Raw genomic sequence first — 21,051 nt, forward strand, 5'->3', positions numbered from 1 at the left:
GCTGCACGCTAAATATCAGACACCATCACCACAACGCCGTCCGCCGTCAAATGCATCTTGGGCAGCTGAAACACCTCACAATATTGCTGAGCTACAGGAGCAGACGGCCTTGCTAAGGCGCTATCTCAGGCAGGGCGCGCAATGCCCACCAAGTCCAACAGAACGAGTCCTTGACCAGCTTGCTAAGGGGTGCGAAATAGCAATGTCAGATGTTGCCCTGCTTCGAAGCGAAGTTGACATGCTACGCATGGAAAACAAGCGCCAGAAACAAAAGAGGGCAAAGAAGCGCAAATATATAGCTAGAGAGGGTCTTCTAAATGCAGCAGCAGGGGCCTCTCGTGCACAAGCTGCCCGCATAGAGGCAGCAGAGGGGGCAGCAGCGGCAGCGGCCGAGCGACCGCAGCGTGCAAAACCTAGGTGCAGCATGTGCGAATCGACTGAACACAACGCACGTACGTGCCCTAGACGGCAGGCAACTAGCTAGTAGATAGCTACACTAAATACAATTGTTCGTTGTTGTGTAATTCCTGATTTTGTGGTCGCGATTTCAGTAGGGTGGCCCACTAGCTTGCATGGCCCACTAGCTTGCCGACTACGTTACACGGGAAGCTGCTGAGTAATCGGCTACACAGGAAGGGGCCAACAGCGGTGTCGAGCGAGCTAAGCAGTGGTAAACGCGTGTGCCCAGACTTATGGCCTAGTACTACACTCGACTCTGATATCGCGAAGTTAAAGGTGCGGGTAGGAGTTGTACACAGCTGACAAGTAGCGGCAGGTGCTGGTGTTTGGCGATGGAAATGTACTGGCATTGATGGCTTGATGGGCTGTGCCTCGACTGCGAAAGTCGCAGATCCAATAGCTCCCTACTTCGCGTCCGAACGCCACAACGCATGGACCGTTTCAGAAGTTTTGGAGTTCACCATCCCAGCGACGATCCCGTAAGACGCAGGTCGTCGTTCAAGAAACGGTAAGCGCATGGCATTCACCAAAACGCCCTCCGTCCGGGATTTTTCTGGCCCCACTTGTGCCCTCCCGTAGCCCCCATCGTCCCTTTTCCTGGTGTCGATAGGGCTGTTTCGTTATTTCAGCTCTCTTCGGGCATCGTCTGACGTGTAGTGGCCTTGGTTTGGCGCGGCATAAGCACTCGGCTGCTTGGCACGAGTTGGGGGCGAAAAACCTCTCCCTACATTCTTTCTTTCTCCCCACCTCTATTCATGCTTCTTCGCCGTCTGTTTCCGAGGGCTACCAGCAAGTTGCTTCGTCGAACTGCTTCATCCTTCAATCTTCATTGTCATCTCTGAAGCACGTATCGCAGTTCGCAATCGCAATACCTGTCCCATCATTCGTTTCGTGTAGCACGGATGTCAAGCTCTGGCTTCCTGTCGCGTCCCATGAGCAGATATAGGCCCTACAGCATGTTGGAAAACGAGGCATCCCAAATTGGGGACGCTAGGGTACCTGATTTCGACGCGACGGGCAAGGATACCTACGAATTGGTGGCAAGAGAAGAGACCCTGGGACATGCATCAACACCCCCGCCGTCGCAGTTCCAGGTCCCCAGCACCTCCTGATTTCGCGCCCATCTCCCGCCAGCTCTCCAACGCTATCTTTTTAGCTACAAGGCCGGTCTATTGCGTTCCGCACTAGTCGCTGGCCTTGCGCTTCTGCTCAACACGTCGCTCGATTCGTGGATGTTTGCTGAATTTGGGTCAAAGTCCGGATCGGGGGTGGCTCTTCGAACCCGCTGCCGTACTGTCCATGGGGTTGATACAACTCTCCATATCTTGCTCAACATCATTAGCACATGCATCTTGGGTGCCTCCAACTATTGTATGCAGGGTATCAGCGCCCCTGCACGAGAGGAGATTGACACCGTGCACAAGAAAAAGAAGTGGGCAGACATTGGGATTCAAAGTACGAGGAATTTGACGTTGATTGCTCCCAAACGGGTCTTTATATGGGCCTTGCTGGGGTTTACTTCCGTGCCGTTTCATTTATTGTAAGTAGAGCCCTATCTTCTACATCTTAATCGTCTATAGCCTTACCTACCTCAATTTAGTTTCAATTCTGTATTTTTCACTGCGAGCCAGGCCCGACAGTATGCTGTCGCAGTCGTCTCCTCCGACTTTACCAATAGCACCACATGGTCTCCCACCCTAGGGAATACTGATCCTGCGCTATTCCCACCTTTGAATAGCTCCGATCCGTTGAATCTGATTGAATATAATCGAAAGGACAGCGGACTCCAAATAGTCAGATTGCTCCAAGATATTCAAAACACTTCAACCCGAAATACGAATTTTACGAAGCTAGCCCCGAAAGACTGCATCCAAGACTACGCAACAAGTTTTCAAGAAAAGCGGGGGGATGTTGTAATTGTTTCGAAAATTCGCAATAACTCGGCGCCGCTGCTGTGGAGCCGATATCCTCAAAGATATCTCACCGATGGACATACAAACCAGGATCCATTTAGATGGATATGTGAAGACTCTACTCAAAACACGGTAAGAATCATTCATCTTATAGAGACAAGTCATAAGTCTGTGCACACGCGTTTACCACTGCTTAGGGTATCTCCCATAGAACTTCAATCACATAGGCGCGATGCCCAGTCTCAGTGTAAGTCTGACTGCTTCTTCACTAACTGGCTACTTACTAGCTGGGCTGCTCCTCTCGGTGGTGTCAAGCGAGCAAGATTGAAGTTAGGCAGTGATAAATCCGAGTGCCCAGACTTACGGCCTAGTACTGTAGTTGCCACGACGACTAATTTGGCTGCGATTAGGTCCGTTGCAATTCAGACCTTGCTCTGTCTAAGACCAATAACGGCAATAATTGGGCTGTCTATGGAGAACCGGTGGATTACTGCCTCAGCCGCAATACACACGACACCTGCCAGCTCGCCTACAATGTATGGATGATGCTCGCTGTCGTCGTCTTCGACATCTTCAAGACAGCTACTATGATCTGGATGATCCTACAGCATCCCATCGGCGCCCTCCGCACCTCCGGTGACGCTATTGCCTCTTTCCTCAACCGTGAAGATGAAACGACTCGTGATATGTGTCTCGTCAGTCCTGCTACCCTCCATCGCTCCGGCTGGCTCGATTCGTTCCCACCACAACTCCTCACCTCCGCGACCCATCACATCCGCTGCTGATCCAGCACCAAACGCACCACCCTCTTTCTCACACACGGCGTCTCGACCATTTTTGCCGTCTCTATGGCTTTCGCGCTGCACTTCGCCATTGGTGGCGCGCGGGGATCGCAGTCAGCCTTCAGCTCCGGCTTCAGCCCAAGCATCCAGTCTCTAGCCAAAGTGGTGGATGACTCCGCAACCTCATCTTCCATCCTTCCCACCCTGATCGTGGCCAACTTGCCCCAGGTCGTCTTTTCGTGCATCTATCTCTTGCATAACAATCTCTTTACTCACTATGCCCTCGCCCACGAATGGGACAATTTCGCAGCCCGCCGGAAAGGATTGAGAGTTTCGGATATGCCTCGAGGCGCGCAGAGGTCTACGTGGTTCTTGAGCTTGCCGGCGCGGTACTCGATCCCGCTCATGGCTTTCTCGGCACTGCTGCACTGGCTACTCTCCCAGAGTCTCTATCTAGTGCGCATAGACGGTGTCAACAGCCTAGGGGAGGTGGACGAGCACGACCGGATCGCGCGGCTGGGCTACAGCTCTACAGCCATTGTATGCGTGATTGTTGGCGTGACGGTCGGGATATTGGCCACGCTGGCGTTTGGCGCCTTCACCTGGCTAGGGTCGGGGATCTTGGTCGGGAGCAACAGCGCTCTGATCAGTGCTGCTGTGCATCCTATTGCGGACGGAGAGCAGAGGCGCCAAATGCAGTACAAAGAGGTCATGTGGGGAGATGTTTCGGGGGTATACAGGGACGGGATGGAAGGCGAGGTAAGGCGGGCGGCGTTCAGCAGCGGGATCGTGAGGTCATTGATTGATGGGCATGTATATGCTTGAGGTCTATTGGCATTTAGAGCGGAAGTGGAACGAGGCGAAAGCGCACGAATCAGGTTTCAAGCAAGTCTCCAGTCATTTGAGATGTCACAAAACATGTCACGTGAAAGATATGGTGAATAGGATGCCGCTGTCCCGTCATTATGCAGAGCCTCTTCGGCCGACGAAGCGTGAGCGGTTTCACTAGTTTAAGACGGCAATAAGAACACTTCCTTACAAAACTTCACCTCGCAGGCAGCATATCGCGTCACTGCTGTACGCGCCAAGCCTGCCAAGCCACTAGCGTAGCTCCTCACTATTCGCATATAAAATCTGTTGCCGGCCGATTTCTCTTTTCTCTCTTCATCCACTTCTTCGTCGAAAGGCAAGAGTCGATCACGTCCGCTCTATCTCGTTGGACGGCTGGTGCATGTACGGGTGGCAAGGATCGCAAGTTGCTCAATCGGTACGTCTTCACTTCGTCACATTCCTCGCCGTCACCATTCCCTTGACTCCTTCTCTCCCATCATCTTTTGTGTTCCACCTCTCTCACCAAGGGTTCATGACGCTGAGACCATCCCAGGCTCCTTGGACTCGAGGTTGACGGACTCGAGACTCAAGGCTCATTCCATCACCCAGACTCGTTCCAATCCGCCACCGAGAAGTTTTATTGCCTGCCCGCCACTGTCTTGCACTAGAGCGAGGGATCCTAGCCGCTCACGAGACCCGACCGCAAGAGAAAGCACCATGTTGTTCAACGCTTCCAGCCACGGGCGACCTGCTTGCCAAGTCAGCCGCGTGTTTCTAGAGAAGACAGCCTGCGCGCTGTATGCAGATCCACCTCCGCTCTGGATCCATGACATTTGCCCTGAACACGCTTGCATATGGTTGGGAAGGCGAGCTCATCCGAGCTCGTCTAGATCAAGATAATCCAGTCACTGTTCCGCTATGCAATTCCCCCCAGACCAGGAGGGGTGCGATTACAAACATGAGGGGAATGCGTTTTCTTGCTGGGTACTATCTGGGCTTTGCGGGTTGTTGGCTTCGAATCCCCTTGCGGACTTCATTCTGTGGGCTGTTGGGTTTGGGGGTCTTTCCACTATGCTCGCTGTGTTCAGCTCTGCGAGTGGACTGGACCCTCTGAGATGAAACTGGTCAGTAGTGCACCCATCATTCTTTGCAGAGTTGAGTTTGCTAACTACACATCCAACCACCATCTCATTTAGGTCTATGCTCGCCAACTCATAGGTCTCTGTGGCGGATTGCTATCCCTGCCTTGGGTGCTTGAGCCGATGCTGAAGGACGAGTCACACCGTTTGTCATTTTATGAGCATTAGGGAATAGGAAGCCATGTAGGTTTTGCCTTTATAGATGGAGGCACCTGCATCAATCATTCACTAAGATCCAATTCAGAATTACATGCAAGATTCAACCTCGCTTATTAACGTTCCATCCCAAAAGAATCTGAAATTATAAGAGGTGCTAGTGACTGCTGTAAATCCTTATGTAGATCTATATAATCTATAGGCTTGGTATACACCTCCGCCTCTATATCCATAGTAAGCGTAGATCTATACAGCTTTAGTACGTATAAGTATATAGCTGCGGTATTAGCTTTTATACTATATAGCCTTATAAAGTTATATTACTCTCCTTTTAACTTTATATATAAGCTTACTTATTTACTATAATATAAACTTCTGTTTAATTTAATCTATCTAACAAACTCTTAGTAATTCCGCTAGCATTTAGCTAGACGGTGCTGGCTATAGTAACCTAGTGCATTAAAAGGTTTTATATAGGGATTTAAGACCTTAGATAATAAGACGGAACAAGTTGCAAGGGTTAATCTAGAAGGCAAGCCGTGGTGAAAGGATGTAGCAAGCACAGCGGGCTATATAATGCAATAATGCCTTCTTAGCAGGGTACCCGGTTTCCACTTCGTCGGAGTTTTCGAATCTGGAATCATTTGCTCTTTAAGAGGTTTAGCATTGCTTTAACGGATGAAACTATACTCTTCTAGGTGCGGGAGGATCTGTCTCGCCGTAATCAGTGAGATGCCAGGAGCCCTAGGTGAATAGAGTAAAAGCAATATATAGCTCTACTAACGACCCTTCCCACTGACGACCTTTTCCGCCAACGATCTTCTGCGGTCCACTCACCACTCCATCACACTTTTTCTTCTACCCTGTTGATGCTCCATGCAGCTGTGCCTCGTTCATAGGCGACCACCCTCCCACATAAAAACACATAGTCGTCCTCTGCCTCCCAACAACATCCCCACCCCGAGACGCCTTCACTACCAGCGTTCAACCGCCATACAAATCGTCCGCGCTACGCTCACCACCCATTCTAACACCTACGTGGCTCTCACCGCACTACACGTCAACGAGGTACTCTATCCAAGGAGGGCATCTCCCCTAAGGTCAACACGTCTATTTCAAGCACCTCTACGGAGTCCCCAGGGCCAGAGCAACTAGACATGGAGATCACAGGATGTAAACACTTCGCCGATCAAGAAGGACAATTATTATCAACGACGGCGAAGCTTTCCGACACTTTTCCTCCTACGCAAACCTTCATTGCATCTCTTCCGGTCGAGTTAGTACGCATGGTCTGCAACAACCTCGACCCTTCCGACATCATGTCATTCCGTCGTACGAACAAGAGATTCGGCGAGATCGGCGTAGAACACCTGATTCCTCGCGTATCTTTCCACCTCTCTCCGGCTAGCTTTTCGCGTCTTGACACTATTACGAGCCATCCAGTACTCCGCAAGCACGTCAAAGAGATGCACTTCAACGGCCAATGCTTCACATGCCCTACATCATACTGGGAGACAAACGGGTCATTGTTTTTGAAAGAGGTGAATTGGGATATATATCATCAAGAGGCACGCTATAAGAAGGACCCAGGGTGTGATTTCGAGTGCACTGAGGACGGCTCGTGGAGCTTCGAGGAGGTCTTACTAGCCGATGGAGCTGATGACACGCTGCTCATGGCCCAGTTCGACGCCTTTGCGCAGATGCTTTTCGACACCAATAATCCGGAATTCCTCAACAAGTATCTTAGCGAGCGCTCTAATGAGCGCTCTAATAAGCCACGATTCACAGGCGTTGTGGAGCCATTCTTCAGGGAAGGTTGTAGCTCCATGGAGATCAGGAAGGTACTTCAAGACTTGAGCCAACGAGTGAAGGAGCATCGAGAGATGGTACGGTGGCAGCACTCGATGTGGGCGCAGAAACTCGACTTCGAAACCATAACAGGCGTGTTGAAGGCACTGCCAGCCCTGCGCGCAATCAAATTATCCCCAGAAGAATGAGATATTAAGGAGTATGACATATTCGGATCCGAACCCTCCTGGAGCTTTTACGGCGGCGACAAGTCTCTCAACGCGTCTGGCATGTATGCAGGCGTGCAGCAACTGAACGCTCTCCTTGCTGGATGCCACGAAGCAGGTACTCGACTAAACTCTCTTGAAGTCGAGGCCGTGAGCTGGCGCTTCTTCGCTCAACCCGTCGAAGCCTTTGGGCGAGGTGCTTTGAGTTTGCTTTCCAAGCTGAAGATGCGCGTAGTGGTCTCCACTTTGCACGACAACGACATTATTTTCGACGAATCGGACGAATGCAGAAGACAACTAGGCCATGGGATTATGCACCGCTTCCTGCGCGACATGCCCCTACTGAAAGACTTAGATCTAACCATCTTAAACCACTTCGGCGGGGATTTCCTGTTAAAGAATATCGTTGGGAACATCACGTGGCCTCGACTGCAGTCTTTAGTGCTCCGACACATAGTCACAGAGGAAGAAACCCTCGTGTCTTTACTGGATCGCCACATGGTTACACTCAAGCACCTGTCGCTTTGTGACATTGCTCTCACTGAAGGTGAGTGGCGATCCGCGTGGAGGAAGGTCCGTTGCTTGGTTGCCACGTACGGCCTCGATAATCTTCATATTGGCAATTGGAATCGGTTCGTCACGAGACACCTGGAAAACGGGGATTATGTTCGTTTGTACCAAAGGTGGCGTGAGGCTAAAGTACTTGGCTTCGTCGAGGCGACTAGGATGCTTCACCAGTACCTAATCAAGGGAGAGGGTTCAATAGATGAGCCTGTATGGCAGTATACCAGGGCGTTGTAGCATATTGGCCTGTTAGCATCTTAGACTTTCAATTTTTAGTTCCAACATCTTGTGAGCTGGCTCAAGTTTGTGTAGTTGCCAGGAAGATTCAGTTGCAAATGGGCTCATATGGCGGCTGTGAAACTCACGCGTGCTCTCTACCCCACTTTCCAGGATTGGAGGTTGGATGGGCAGCATGTGCTGACCAGGATTGACTTAGGTTAAATTGATGTGAACTCTGCTTGTATTGTAGTGGCCGTACGGGCCGAATATATACTAATAGGAAATGGCCCACCCCCTAGGTCTTATCAGCTCAGCTGAATAGAGGCCATTTGAAAGGAATGGACACAGCTGAGTGAGGATGGAGGTGAAACAATGCATTGAACGAGGTAAGTGATGTATTGGATGAGCATCTATCTAGGCCACGTACGCCGTATATATACTCCTGTGTGTGGAGGCTTACGTAGCCGTACCGTAGAACTGTGAGGGCTAAATATAGGAACCGTGTTCTATATTAAGGTAGCCGACGCTAGCCGTACCACACTCCGTAGGCTAGCTAGCTAGGAATACGTACTCCGTCACTGAGAGGACCCTGGTGTAGCTGAACAGAGGGCCTCGCCACGCTGAGTGCGCGCTAGTAGCAACCAATCAAAGAACGAGAATCAAGGAGAGAGAAAAGGGGGGGAGTGCCTGTACGTAGGTGACCGTGAACCGTATGAGTTGTTGATCCTAGGTTGTAGCTGTTACAACCCGAGTGATTGACTGTCGTTTTCCGGCCTCGAAGAGCCTCACCCTGCATCCCACATAGTCACAAATATATGTCCTTGAAGCAAATCTCAATGTAACGCATTTGAACTGGCCTCACTGAAGAAATGAGATGTCCGGGGTGGTCTTAAGTACAGATCCGCGTTGTCAGAACAGCCTATCGACCGGGCTAACTTCTAACCTCCTCCAACATCGTATATCCTTCCGGCTGATTGACAGACAAGGTGGCGATGCTACGGATGCTGCTTGCAAATCTCGCCTTCTCAATCCACAGATTGGTATCCAGTATCTCAGAACCCCTTGGCTAGCTTCGACTACTCCTCTGCTCCTCCAGGCTGCTCGCTCTTGGCCTTCGATTCGTGGAATCGAACGAGGGCGGACGGCAGATCAGGCTGTGGGGACTCGATTTGTCCTGTTATAATATTAGTAACAGTTCTTACTCATAGTGATTCTGCAAAGACTAACCGAGCAGATCCTGCACATAGGCCTCAGGCAAGACCTTTTTCAAATTCTTCGGCCATTTGCGCTCACACTCCTTGACCGCATCGTTGTACTCCGCGGTCAGCTTGGCCACAACAGCGCGATCTTCTGCCGACAGGGTCTGCTGCGGAGCCTGGCTGTAGGTTGCCAGGAGGCCATGCAGCTTTTGGTTCATGTCTTGTGCCGGGGCTTCAGCATCTTCGTAGCGCGGCTTCCAGTAGTCTCCCAGGCCAATCCGTGCGATCAATGCATGTTCAATAGCACCGATTGCCCCGCCGAGCTTCTTGAAGGCAGCCTTCCATCTGGCCTTCCACTTTCCATCGTGGACTTGTACCATCTGCATGCGAGTGATCACACCTTCGCCCAGCTGATGCAACTTGGTAGCGACGGAGGTGGCATTGTTGAGGGCGCCTTGCTCGGTGGAAGTGTATCCAGTGTGCTCAAGTGGGAAGTATGGCGGAATGGGGGGCTTGCCGGACTGGGCGGCAGCAGACTTGGAGGAAGAAGCCTTCATCGAGGCGCGGTTGGAGGGGACGGTGGGGTTGCTCGACGAAGACATATTCGATTGAAGGGGTGTGATGTTTGGAGACGTGTTTGGTGTGCTGAAGTGACGCGAGTAGTATGAAGACGTCGTGGAGGATGAAGAGATCGAAAAGGCGAAGCTTTCTGCAAGTGCGGCAGTTCACTGAAATCATGAAACCATTGGCGAAATATTGACCAATCGTTTCGATCGCCAAGTCTCGCTTCGCCTACCTGCTATATGGATAGTCATTCAATAAGATATAACCCGATCAGACTCCTTAATATCGGTATCATGATTAGGTTTCAATAATCAGTTCTCGGTCACTGACTCTCTGCTGCATTGAAGTTAAGACTGGGGTGAACCCGTATTTATGGGGGGTAGGAATTTCCACCAATTTGCCTACCAGATATCGTCGTGTCAGCAGTGCTGAGCATCGCATCTTCTGACCTCAGGGTAGTCATAAGTTCACGGCAGACGTAAAACTGTTTGTGCCGTACTAGGCATAGGTTTGGACACACACACATCTCAGTGTTCCGGCGTCACTCTTGCTCGCTTGACACCACTGTAAGGAGGGCCCTGGCTATCGCGTCTTCGGTCAGTCAGACAGTAGCCCAATTCCTACTGCGTGGAGATTCTCATTATATCTAGAGATTCAAAGCCTATCGAGACACCCCAAGCAGATCCTCAGCTCGAATACCACCATGCTCCTCAACAAAAACCTTCCAGTCCAAATCCGTCGGCTTCCAACCAAGCGCACGGAGCTTGTCAGCCTTTGCCTTCGAACTACTACCCACCAAGTACGGGAAGAACGAACCCAGCTTCTTCGCCAGCTTCTCCGCCTCATAAAACCGCACCGCCTTGGCCGGTATCTTGCCCTGAGCATATAGCCGATTCGCGACGGCCTGGGCTCGCCCCAACAAAGAAACCTCGAAAGACCCGATAAAGTAGTACCTATAGCGGCCATACTCCAACCGACCTGCTTCTCTTTTCAACGCCTATTTCACGATAAAGACGATCACTTCTCCAAGATCCCGGATTGATACCGTACTCCACACATTCTCGCCTTTGCCACGACAAAGGGAGCTCCGTCAGCAATGATGGCTTCATACCACTGCACTTGGAACGTTTCTGTCTTGAGGGCTCCTAGGCCATGGCCAAGAATAGTCGGAGGTGCGAGGATGACGCTTCGCACGCCACGCTCAGCGGAGAAGGACCTCTTCCATGTCATCGACATCAGAATAAACCTTGGGGTTGAGTTCGCCATACGGAAGAGCTGGATCGGTGAGACTGCTGGTGCCGGAAAGGTGTATAAAGACTGGTGACAGAGACTTGTTCTCGGGACTAGTGGCTATTCCTTCGACTAGGGCCACAATGGCATCTTCGTGATTGGCGCCGGCTTGGAAGACAATCGTGGCTTTAGAGGCTTCGGCGGCAAGGAGTTTCTTGTTGTCCAAGGATCCGAGGAGTGGCTCAACGGTTGGGCCGTAGAAGGCACGGAGGATCTCTATTTGCTCGGGGGTGCGCACGAGGGCGCGGACTCTGATCTCTGGGAATCGCTGGTGGAAGACGGTCAAGAAGGTGCCGCCGGTGCAGCCACTTGCTCCCGTGAGGAAGATAGTTGGTGCCATCGGATTCGAAGGACGGGAAAGGGTTTCGGATGGCTTGGGGAAAGATGAATATTCCAGTAGCGCAGTCAGGTCTAGGAGACTTTTTTGCTTGTACTTAGGTCAAAAACTTCTAGATTTATTGGAATAAGGCCAATGAATATGGGGTACTACGAGGCCATGTATGCTTCACGACAATACCACTCCTTTAATGTGCGTTGAGTAGTTCACGATCACGAAGTGCTTTGTCACTTGTCGTCTACATAAGCTTGCTTGCAACGCATTAACTAGAGAACCTATAGATTAGTCACTCCTAGCGAGCCCTGACTACCTGGAAGACTTGATCTAGTGTACATCTGGCGTGCTGAGTCCCGAAATCACTACAATTACCTCGAGCCTTTATACGAACGTCCGGAAATTTATGAGCCATGTTGAATAAGCTGTACATAGTAGTGAACTTCCTATTCAGGGAAGTTTCCCTCCACGGCCGTTGTGGATTGATGGCCTCCGCCCTTTGCTGGCAAGCACGTGCGGTGTCTATTGAGCCTTTGACTTGCTAGGTCCGTAGAAGTTCAGCCTCCACTTCGTCGCCATTTTACCCCCGCACCCAGGGGAAGACGATGACCAGGTGGCACGGTGGGGCCGGTCACGGGACTGCCAAGAACCCCACTACAAAAAGGTCGCCCGACGGGCCCGCCCTGCTTTTCTCTCTCCTCATCACGACGCAGACATTTCGAAGACGGTCTCTGCTTGGGCGATCAACCTCCCTAATGCAGTGGTTCATGTTTGTTCTTTTCTTCTGGTGAGGTCCCGGGGGGCCGAGGTGGTAAAGGTACGTTCTCGATGATGCTCACTTTCACTAGGCAAGGCTGTTGGCGTCATTGCACCCCCGTGGACTACGACAGCTAGCATCTCAGCCTAGCGAGGCCTGCAATCAATGTTTTCTAATGATGCTGACTTGCTCGCAGTGAAGGAGTTTCGCAATTCCTCAGTTATGAGGGAACTGAAGTGTTGCCGTTCGAAGGTAAGTCTCCGATGCATCCCTTCCAACAACATGGATCTAACAAATGCAGTTGTTCTACACCTTCCAGGATAACGTTTGCGTTGGCTTGGTTGACACCGAGGTAGAATTCCCAGCGCCTGATAATGAGCAGAAACTGGAGCGGTCCATCCAGAACGCACAGAGCATTGGTATGTGTTGCCTCTTCAATCATTCCACGTTGCATGCGCTAACAATACATAACTAGGCCTTTTCCCTCTTCACGGCCGCGCCTCTCCTACCTGGCGCGATGGCTTCTCCATGTTCGACCGTGGCACACCGCGTGATCTGGCGGCCGCGCACTACCCGGTGCCTGGATATGGACTGATCTCACCGATGCAATCCCGACATGCCAACGACAATCACCCCTTCGGCTACTGAGCGAACAGAGTAGGTATGAAACCAGCCCTCGGACCTCCTCTGACTCTCATATTTGCCATGGCGTTGCTAACATCACCTTCGTCAAAAGAACCGCCGCAGCCGAAGCGGGCAAGAGCCTGAACGGAGTCAACGTGGCCAGTCGCGCGGATAAAGAGGATCAAGATGGTCAGGAGGACGAAGTTTCCAACGGCGACGTCAAGGTTACTACCGGTGGAGGCTTCGGCATGAAGTACGAATTCAAGCCATATCTCGACATGCTTTTGAGTGGTAGGAGGGCGTAGGCGAGCCAAAGCCAAGGATGATGGGCGGAGATTGTAATGGATCTACATGTGGAGGGGGAAAGGCGGCTCGTGGCCGCAATACCGGGGGTGGTTGGGTTGGATTGGTTATTGGAGAACGCGGATGACTACACGAGGCGTCAAAACAGATCTGAAAGTAGTCTAAAAAAGAAAACACTCACAGTCAAAGACACATCGATTGGAATCACTTGAGAGACAACTTGCTGAAGTAACAGAATTCGTATTTCAGGACTATGAATTTTCGAGCCATCAAGTCATTACGCTCTTGACAGCCTCCTGCTAACTTACTCACGGCATCAACGAACCCTAGAAATCTAGAAGTCCCACCGGCTAAAAGTTCCCCACTCTTGAGCTTTAGAGGTCAGACGTCAGCTCAGAAACACCAGACTCCAGAAAGCAAGAAGCGTGCCATAGCTTCCCTTCGTCGGCCCCCTCTTCCTCCTCCGACTCCGATGTATCGTCCCAAACTGCCTATCAAAGACATCAGTACTCACGCTTCGCCTCTCCACAGGGTCAGTAACCCCATTAACCACATCCACCGTCCGAATCGCCGGCCCCACATTAAAGAAATCAACCAGCACAAACGTAGGCAGCTGCGTATATTGCTGTCCGCAATTTCTCATGTGGTCCATCAAACTACCAACCCCATACATCGAATTGGTGACATTGAGAAAGCGGACGTCGGGAACTTGAATCCCGAACGCCTGGTTCCAGTACAGGAAGTGGTTCAGCAGGAACAAGCGCCCGGAGCTCTTCGCAGTCTCGAGAGTAAGGCCACTAGGCCGGTCGGGGAGGCAGTAGAAGTTTTCTAGGCCAACGACTTCGAACTCTGTTTCCCAGACGAACGTGAACTCGGGAAGGAGGTACGGAGCCATGACGGGGTCGGGGGTGATGTTTGCGACGAAGACCACGAGGCGTTGGTGCGCGTCTATCATTTCTTGAAGTGTGGGCCAGGAAGAGGCAGAGGGAGTCGAGGGCGCGGGAGTTACGCCGACGCCGGTTTTGGGGATGTAAGCGTAGCGTGCGATTTTTGCGCTTGAGAACTCGGGGAGGAGCTCGACCGTGGATGCGGCGTCACTGTTTACGATTAGTATCGTGACGACTTCGTCGGGGTGCGTGTCTAGCCATACGCGGACCTCGAGGAGCCAGTCGCGGAGGAGGCCTACCTCGAAGAGGGCGCACATCGAGTGACACAGGTGCCATTCGCGCGCGCCGGTAGTTGGGGATGTTACGGCGTGAACTTGGGTGGAGAGTAATCGGACGCCGGCGTCGAGTTAGGTGGTTGTGTTGAAGAATTGGTTGCCGAATGAGTTGAAGTTGTTCAAAGCTGTTCGTACGAAGGGGCTGTCATGGGCACCAAGATGCGTGATGCTGTCGTATGGCTTCGAACATAGCAAGGGCGAGTTGTTGCAGCTCCTTTGGGTAGGTTGAGCGCCAGTCCAGCTGGCGAGGGTGAGAAGGAGGAGCGAGAAGAATGGGAAAAGCATGCTTTTGGCGCTAGAACGATGAAAGACGCTGAAATGCTTCAGGATGCTTTCCACGAAGTCGAAAACAACGTCAAAAGAGGCTTTTGAAATCAGATCAACGAAGCGTAGTCATGGTGTTTACTCGTGAGAGGGGTATTTGAAGAAGTGTAAATGGCTGCACAAAACCTTTCATCATGGCGCACAATGTCGAAGAGGAAGAGGAGATGAGTTAGACAAAGAAGCTATGGAGCCGAAGTATACAAACTTATTGTTCAGTTTTGTAGTGTACGGCGTGCCAGTACGTAGCCGGAATATCGCGCCCGTGGCTCTTCTCTATCCCCATTAACTTGCCTCTATAGGCGTACATGCTTTCCACACATACCCGAATACGCAGCCCTTAGATAGCCTTGTACATCCTGAGGGATCCTCTCAACCTTTCCTGCTAGCATCAATATGCTGAGGTAAACTTGACCACTCAACCAATCAAATTAGTCGGTTACCGAAGACAAAGTACTACCAAAGCTTCGAATGCTTAGCATTGTTCTCTGGACCATGATATATTCTCACGCTTCCGGAGATTACTTTCTCTCTCATCGCATCGTAAAACTCCCAGCGGTAAGGAAGACTGTATCTTCGTAATCATGTCGGTACCACCAGGCAACCCTTCGGACGCTTGTTCCGGCAACACTCGCGCGTCCCCACCGACATCAGTCGCCCTACTCAACGCGATGAGTGCCGCCGCAAATTCTGTAATCGATGTCTCTTCCGCCATGCCTGGTGAACGCGATCCAACTTCCACTCTCTTTCGCTGTAGGTTCAGCCTCTTAGACAACCCTGCCTTCTCCGCTCATCTTGCAGCTCTTCTAGAAACGTTCTCATCCTCATTGCCAGAAGTAGTCGTCTATTGGCTACTTCATCCCTCATCTTCTGCATTTCGCGGCGGCATTCTGAGCTTGAATTGGGCGGTGATGGTGGTAGGTTGGTCGCATTTCGAGCCACGAGACCCAGACGGACGGCCGGCTTTGAAGGCAGACTCGGTGTTTAGAAAACGAGGAATAGAGCTAGGAGTACCAGAAGCGTACTTCAATTGGCTTTGTGGAGATGACGTCCGGTATACGGAGACGGAGGATGGATTCATGCTGACGCCGGAGTTCTTTTATGGAGACGAGGAAATTGGGGAGGAGGGACCACTTATCGAAGGCTCTTCGAAGCTTGCTTCCTGGATTTGGAAGAAGCGGAGGGAACTGTGATATGAGGAGTGTAATGAGATTGCTATTGCTTCGATATGAAAAGTAAGTTGATGGATTTCTGGAGCGGCCCTACTTTGCGCATGTTGGAGGTAGCTCACCGTCTTTACCGGCACCGGCATTGTAAAGCTCCAATAGTATCGAACCCGCATCATGGAGTGGCCTAGAAAACACAAGTAGTTCGATTAGGAGGTCCATCTTCTCACAATCCATCACGGTGAAGATATCAGAGATCGCCCAATTTCATATTAGCGTGAGCCATAATAATGTGACCATGACCAAAATTCAATGCTTTAAGACGGTACCGGCCTAACCATCGCCGTATTGATCTCCACCCCCTCTGACCCCCCATACCTACTCAAATCAAACCGCGTCTCTTTCTTGGGTTCAAACCCCAACCTTGCATACAATGGGCGCCCCATCTCCGATGCTTCAAGATAAGTCGGTAGGCCTGCCGCATCAGCCTGATCCAGACCCCATTTCAGCAGCAGAGTGCCTGCGCCGCGGCGATGATGGTGTGGGAGAGTGACGAGGAGATGGAGGACTACATCAAGTCAGCCGTCTCTCCAACTCGAAACCCTCGAAGCACTTTTGAAGCATCCTAAACATTCTTTCAAAAATTCATGAAATCAAGAGAAAAGCACTCACAATAAAACGGCCTCCTCCCCATCCACTCCCTCCTCGAAGTCGCCAGATACGTCACAAACTCTCTCTCCGCCAGCCCCCTTCCACCCTCCTGCGCCCCCTCTCCCTCCGGCGGCTTCGGCAACGTCGCTTCCACCTCTTCCACCGTCCGCTCCTTCAGATTAATCCTCCACTTCGCGCACGCGATCATCTGGCCCGTCTCCGCATTTGGCTCGATATCGGTGTCGATGACTTTGAGGTGCGTGACGTCGGCGTCGTTCAAGAAAGAATGCCGGTGCTTCTCCACTTGCGATGCGAATTTCTCGGAGGTGATGGGCTTCGGGACGAGTTTGGAGGCCATGCCGGTGTTGAAGGCGGCGTTGCAGATGTGCGTGAAGGCGAGGAGGTCCTGCTCCGTGACTTTACTGAGCACGAGCGGCATCTTGAGTTGTTGAGGCTGAGCGCCCTTTCACTGGATGAGGGAGGTGTAATTATTGGTGTTGGTTCGAGATTGATGCCTTTGCGGCCGCTTGGTGGATTATGAATCTCTTCGAGGATCGCCTCATAGGGCGCGATTGCGCAATAATGGTTAAAGTGGGTGCATGCAACCGTGGTTTGCGCATCGTGAGTCAGCGCAAGTTTGCTGAGAATTGGTTTGTCGCATGGTGGATGACTCCCATTAGGTAGCTGCTACTACTGCAGGAATCCGAGGATTTGGGAAGGCGGGATGCTATTTGTGATATGGCTGAGAATAATGGCTGGTTGGTGGTCAAATTCCGCGCCAAGCCGCGAGTCATGTAGAACAGGAGCCCAAAGAAGCAATGGTTTCGCGCCTAAGAAAAAGATTCTCGTGAACTATGCGAGAGAAGTCACGAATGCTATGTGGAAGAATGCATCCTTTGCAGATTCGAATAATGGCACTTATCACGTGATCAAATCGAATACCACCAAGATCTCGTCTACGTGAATACTCCATAAGCCAAAATCCATGCAACGATCCCAGGAAACAGCTTGAAAGCACAGATCAAGTTAGTTCAAAACATGTAGAGCAGCTCGTAATAGATACCTTTACTTAAAGCACCCTTTAGGCGATTACCATCAGTAGATCAGAATTAGTCATAAATCAGTCATGGAATGCATGAGACATTAATAGCCCTTCTACCTAGAAGGGATCCCGAGAGACAATCTCAATCAGGAAGTACATGACGCTCAACGCCGTGAGAACCAGCACGTTCCAGACCCCAAACAAGGCCCAAAACTCCTTTCCAAACAATAGTTCTCCAAACACCATCTCTCAACGCTTCAGCGCTCACAACTTGACCTCCCTCAAGTGGCTAGGCTCCGCCTCGTTCACCTGTTCATGGCGTCCAAATGCCTGCGCTTTCGGCTGACGCACGTAATCCTGTTGACTCCCATCGTTCCATGTACTCGCGTACTGATGGGGGCCCCAGACGACCGGGTCCGATGGGGGGTGGTGCTTCGATAGTCTCGAGGAGCCCCTAGATGTCATGGTGCCAGAGCGAGTACGGACCGGAGGAGGAGTGGGAAGGACGCCTGACATAGCCATGTCTTTTGCGACGGCATCGTGGAAGGCAGCATCAGCGACAGGGGCATCCGAGGCAGCCATATTTGCGCGGCGAGCGTCCGCACGACGGCGATGGCGTCGTTTGAGCCAGACTCCGAGGACGGAGGCAATAATCATGAAGAGGAAGATGACTATCAGCATGACGACCCATTTCCAGTGTGTGGAGAACCTGGGAGACGTTAGTGCTTGTGGTTCGGCGGTCTGTGGATTGTAGGCACTCACCAATCGTTGTTGCTCGAATTCTCGCTCACGCCCTTATTACCCGCAGAAGCTGTCCCTGTTGCAGTGCCGGCGGCTGTACTTGTCGCGGTTGAAGTTGTAGTCGTGGTAGTCTCGGCCGGCTGCACCGTTGGGCCATTGCATAAGGCGACGTAGTATTGTTCAATCGTCGTTGCGTCCTGGGGAGTACAAATGGTATTGGTGGCGGACGATTGGCAGAGGGACGGCGAGGTCTTGAGGGTTGTGAGAAGTCCGCTCTGGCAGAAGCAGGACTGGTAGGTATCTTGGTTCGTGACGGGTGCCGCGGGCGGGACGCAGTTGGCTTCGGCTTGGGAGAGGATGGAGCATTGTTTGGCGCACGCCGGCAGCTTGGTGTAGTCAATGACAGACTGGGCGGAGGCTCGGCTCGAGAGGAGTAGTCCGGAGACGGAGAGGACGAGAGCGGTGAATTGCATGGTCGGCAGTCGTTATCGCGTCGTCGTGGTAAAGATGTCGCGTGCAGCTTGGAGATGCGGTTGATGGGAGAAGACACGGCGCGGCCGAGTGTCTAGAAGTCCTCGACGGCGATGCGCTGGCGAGGGCAGGTATCGCCGAGTGAATTGGAGGGAGAGCCAGTCGCGAAGGCGCGGTCCTGAAGGATCGATCGGAGTCTCGCGGTGAAGCCGGCTATCTCGTATCGTCGGTCGTCATTTCCCGCACGGGCGAGGAGCAATGGAGGACGTCGCAGGAGTATCAAAGAAGGGCATACGGGCTGGGGAATGAACGAAGGACGGAACAGTAGCGAGCGTGGTGATATCGAGGGCGAGCAAATCGTGGTGGTGAGTCGGGACAGGTGATTTTCGTCCCTAGATGCCCTGCGAGAGCTGGCCAATCCCGAGTCACTACTCGCCTTGGGCTGCTTGATATGGCAGCGATTCACTGTCACGGGTAAAGGGGGTGCGAAGGGGATGCATTCACTGACCAGTGCCGAGGGACGGAGTTCTACCAGACGAACAGCACAGCGCAGAATCTGTTACTCGGAGTCAATTCCTTCAACTCCTCGTCGCAAAAGGATCGCAATCTTGTCTCCGTGTAAAACTAATGCAGCCGTGAACAAGCTTTCGGGCGCCCCGCTGTTTGCTGGTGGAGGCCGCTCCGACGCTACAGACGCCCCTGTTGCTCACATGAAAGAAAACACCAGCACACCAGCGTCTTGAAATCAATTCATTTGCTCCCGGATGAGAGGACCACTTGCATGACATCACTGCAAACTATACCTCTTAATTATATGTACCTCACGACGAGAAATCTGGGCAGCAGCTGTTTACAGGCTGTAGGAATGTGGAAAGTTTGCTAATCTTGGTGCTGCCGAGCACAAAACCACACTATTCCCCCGCCAATTTTTTGCCTCCCCCTTTGCGGCATCGCGAAACAACACCATCATCATCCATCAGCTCCTCATCGACCTTAGACTTCTCATGGCCTGCCAACTCGAGGTCCTATTCAGCTCACTGCTCTCTTCAACTTGCATAGCAATAATAGGTCCCGACGTTCTTATTCAAAGCAGGCGCATCCGCCCCCAGATCTGCGATGCCCGGGTACGTGATGTACTTCCAGTATCCGGCCGTTGTATGACATGACGGACTCCCGGCTGGCCAAAAGTCGCACCAGCCTCCACTATCAGGACCGATTGACGATATCTGCTTGCCCCTGCGTTGCTATGAGTGAAAGTAGAGGAGGAATATCGTGAGGACGCTTCATACCAGTCGCCCAAGTCGTTACATCCTCCCCACCCGGTGGTGATGAGTCGGCACTCCCCCCCAAAGTTTGGTTCCGAGCATGTCCAGATGTTGTAGGCGGAGACGTAGCCTAGGAGCGATAGGAAGAGGCTAAGAGTTGTGGTTGGTAGCTGCATCGTGCTGGTGTCGTTGGTATGATTGAATATCCTCTTGAAGCTGTGTTCTCTTCTTTCAAATCTTCGAATTTGAATTGCTGGGTTTAGAAGACCGGAAAGCGGTACTCATAAATGAGTTGTTGACAGCGCGGTAAAAGACACAGGTGCGACGGTCGTGACATCCCCGCAAACGCAAACCAAGCACAAAATGTCAGGAGGACATCTCGAACCTTTTTCGCGACTCCAAAGTAGCATATGACGCCGAATGGAATGAAATTGAGATCGGGGTGGAACCGTGGTCCAGGCTCGAGGCAGACCACAGGGAAGACATCGGAAAAGGTATTACGTATTTTTCTTCCTGGCGTGTCAATTCTCACTTGGGGAAGACGCAGAGGAACAGGAACAGTAGAGGTTCCATTCAATGGTCGAGGTTGGTTTGTGATGGATCGTGAACGGACCTCCGTGACGCTGTGCTCAAGTCGGCAAATCAAGGAGCCCTCGCAGCATCAGTATCCCCTCTCGCCCACGACGCATCACGTAAATTATTTGTTTTCATGTTTCCATCTAATCAGGGCCGCTTGAAACAAAACATTGTCATTTGCAGCTCGTTCGATCAGCCCAATCGGATGTTCGTGCATACCCGCAGAACCCCCGCAAACGCTACTCAGCCGCTCGGCATAACATTCGACCCCTGTGCACCTTTCTTCTGGGGAACCTTGTTCACCATTTATGTTCATCTTTCAGTATCGATAATCGGCGGCGTAGGAAGCAGGGATACCATACTATGATGGAGCGGAGGAAGTGGCGGGAATGTTGATAGAGAACCCCGTGTAGGTGAATGCGAAGGATTGAAAAGACTCCCGTCACCAAC

At 51.8% G+C, this 21,051-nt stretch overlaps 11 protein-coding genes across 11 annotated transcripts; 5 read left to right on the plus strand and 6 right to left on the minus strand.

The window, feature by feature from the left end:
* Nucleotides 1-1,691: 1,691 nt before the first annotated feature.
* Nucleotides 1,692-3,157, plus strand: BDZ99DRAFT_398345 (uncharacterized protein; the record flags this gene model as incomplete). Its single annotated transcript, XM_033716087.1, has 4 exons — nucleotides 1,692-1,999; nucleotides 2,060-2,098; nucleotides 2,198-2,504; nucleotides 2,783-3,157. 4 exons carry the CDS (start codon nucleotides 1,692-1,694, stop codon nucleotides 3,155-3,157), a joined length of 1,029 nt encoding a protein of 342 aa, XP_033571101.1.
* Nucleotides 2,983-4,004, plus strand: BDZ99DRAFT_153540 (uncharacterized protein). The gene has a single exon (XM_033712806.1). The coding sequence runs from the start codon at nucleotides 3,221-3,223 to the stop codon at nucleotides 3,977-3,979; it is 759 nt and encodes a 252-aa protein (XP_033571102.1). The 5' UTR covers nucleotides 2,983-3,220; the 3' UTR covers nucleotides 3,980-4,004.
* A 2,433-nt stretch (nucleotides 4,005-6,437) lies between these two features.
* Nucleotides 6,438-8,096, plus strand: BDZ99DRAFT_525731 (uncharacterized protein; the record flags this gene model as incomplete). Its single annotated transcript, XM_033726024.1, has 2 exons — nucleotides 6,438-7,166; nucleotides 7,287-8,096. The coding sequence occupies 2 exons, from the start codon at nucleotides 6,438-6,440 to the stop codon at nucleotides 8,094-8,096; spliced, it is 1,539 nt and encodes a 512-aa protein (XP_033571103.1).
* A 1,058-nt stretch (nucleotides 8,097-9,154) lies between these two features.
* On the minus strand, nucleotides 9,155-9,879 carry BDZ99DRAFT_481321 (uncharacterized protein; the record flags this gene model as incomplete). The annotated part of the gene is made up of 2 exons (XM_033722394.1): nucleotides 9,155-9,252; nucleotides 9,306-9,879. The coding sequence occupies 2 exons, from the start codon at nucleotides 9,877-9,879 to the stop codon at nucleotides 9,155-9,157; spliced, it is 672 nt and encodes a 223-aa protein (XP_033571104.1).
* A 1,163-nt stretch (nucleotides 9,880-11,042) lies between these two features.
* On the minus strand, nucleotides 11,043-11,613 carry BDZ99DRAFT_545377 (uncharacterized protein; the record flags this gene model as incomplete). Its single annotated transcript, XM_033726841.1, has 1 exon — nucleotides 11,043-11,613. The coding sequence occupies exon 1, from the start codon at nucleotides 11,469-11,471 to the stop codon at nucleotides 11,043-11,045; it is 429 nt and encodes a 142-aa protein (XP_033571105.1). The 5' UTR covers nucleotides 11,472-11,613.
* Nucleotides 11,614-12,217: 604 nt separating this feature from the next.
* On the plus strand, nucleotides 12,218-13,337 carry BDZ99DRAFT_502652 (uncharacterized protein; the record flags this gene model as incomplete). Its single annotated transcript, XM_033723907.1, has 5 exons — nucleotides 12,218-12,249; nucleotides 12,416-12,471; nucleotides 12,576-12,638; nucleotides 12,695-12,880; nucleotides 12,956-13,337. The coding sequence occupies 4 exons, from the start codon at nucleotides 12,218-12,220 to the stop codon at nucleotides 12,865-12,867; spliced, it is 324 nt and encodes a 107-aa protein (XP_033571106.1). The 3' UTR covers nucleotides 12,868-12,880; nucleotides 12,956-13,337.
* Nucleotides 13,338-13,399: 62 nt separating this feature from the next.
* Nucleotides 13,400-14,593, minus strand: BDZ99DRAFT_545385 (uncharacterized protein). Its single transcript, XM_033726842.1, has one exon. It carries the CDS (start codon nucleotides 14,348-14,350, stop codon nucleotides 13,535-13,537), a length of 816 nt encoding a protein of 271 aa, XP_033571107.1. The 5' UTR covers nucleotides 14,351-14,593; the 3' UTR covers nucleotides 13,400-13,534.
* A 929-nt stretch (nucleotides 14,594-15,522) lies between these two features.
* On the plus strand, nucleotides 15,523-15,789 carry BDZ99DRAFT_371346 (uncharacterized protein; the record flags this gene model as incomplete). The annotated part of the gene is made up of 1 exon (XM_033714822.1): nucleotides 15,523-15,789. A coding segment is annotated over one exon (267 nt), but the record flags the coding sequence as incomplete, so codon positions are not given.
* A 276-nt stretch (nucleotides 15,790-16,065) lies between these two features.
* On the minus strand, nucleotides 16,066-17,120 carry BDZ99DRAFT_153585 (uncharacterized protein). Its single transcript, XM_033712807.1, has 2 exons — nucleotides 16,528-17,120; nucleotides 16,066-16,423 (listed from the first exon to the last, which is right to left on the minus strand). Exons 1-2 carry the CDS (start codon nucleotides 16,943-16,945, stop codon nucleotides 16,173-16,175), a joined length of 669 nt encoding a protein of 222 aa, XP_033571109.1. The 5' UTR covers nucleotides 16,946-17,120; the 3' UTR covers nucleotides 16,066-16,172.
* Nucleotides 17,121-17,645: 525 nt separating this feature from the next.
* Nucleotides 17,646-19,119, minus strand: BDZ99DRAFT_153596 (uncharacterized protein). Its single transcript, XM_033712808.1, has 2 exons — nucleotides 18,311-19,119; nucleotides 17,646-18,257 (listed from the first exon to the last, which is right to left on the minus strand). The coding sequence occupies exons 1-2, from the start codon at nucleotides 18,760-18,762 to the stop codon at nucleotides 17,813-17,815; spliced, it is 897 nt and encodes a 298-aa protein (XP_033571110.1). The 5' UTR covers nucleotides 18,763-19,119; the 3' UTR covers nucleotides 17,646-17,812.
* Nucleotides 19,120-19,806: 687 nt separating this feature from the next.
* On the minus strand, nucleotides 19,807-20,201 carry BDZ99DRAFT_525739 (uncharacterized protein; the record flags this gene model as incomplete). The annotated part of the gene is made up of 2 exons (XM_033726025.1): nucleotides 19,807-19,996; nucleotides 20,050-20,201. 2 exons carry the CDS (start codon nucleotides 20,199-20,201, stop codon nucleotides 19,807-19,809), a joined length of 342 nt encoding a protein of 113 aa, XP_033571111.1.
* Between the last annotated feature and the right edge of the window lie 850 nt (nucleotides 20,202-21,051).

Source organism: Mytilinidion resinicola (genome assembly GCF_010093595.1).
Source record: "Mytilinidion resinicola strain CBS 304.34 unplaced genomic scaffold BDZ99scaffold_23, whole genome shotgun sequence".
Lineage (NCBI taxonomy): Eukaryota > Fungi > Ascomycota > Dothideomycetes > Mytilinidiales > Mytilinidiaceae > Mytilinidion > Mytilinidion resinicola.

Coding starts and splice junctions, on each gene's coding strand:
- BDZ99DRAFT_153540 (XM_033712806.1), top strand. CDS start 3,221: ATGGCTTTCGCGCTGCACTTCGCCATTGGTGGCGCGCGGGGATCGCAG.
- BDZ99DRAFT_545385 (XM_033726842.1), bottom strand. CDS start 14,350: ATGTGCGCCCTCTTCGAGGTAGGCCTCCTCCGCGACTGGCTCCTCGAG.
- BDZ99DRAFT_153585 (XM_033712807.1), bottom strand. CDS start 16,945: ATGCCGCTCGTGCTCAGTAAAGTCACGGAGCAGGACCTCCTCGCCTTC. Junction 16,424..16,527: donor GGGGAGGAGGCCGTTTTATT/GTGAGTGCTTTT, acceptor GACTTGATGTAG/TCCTCCATCTCCTCGTCACT.
- BDZ99DRAFT_153596 (XM_033712808.1), bottom strand. CDS start 18,762: ATGCAATTCACCGCTCTCGTCCTCTCCGTCTCCGGACTACTCCTCTCG. Junction 18,258..18,310: donor AATTCGAGCAACAACGATTG/GTGAGTGCCTAC, acceptor AACGTCTCCCAG/GTTCTCCACACACTGGAAAT.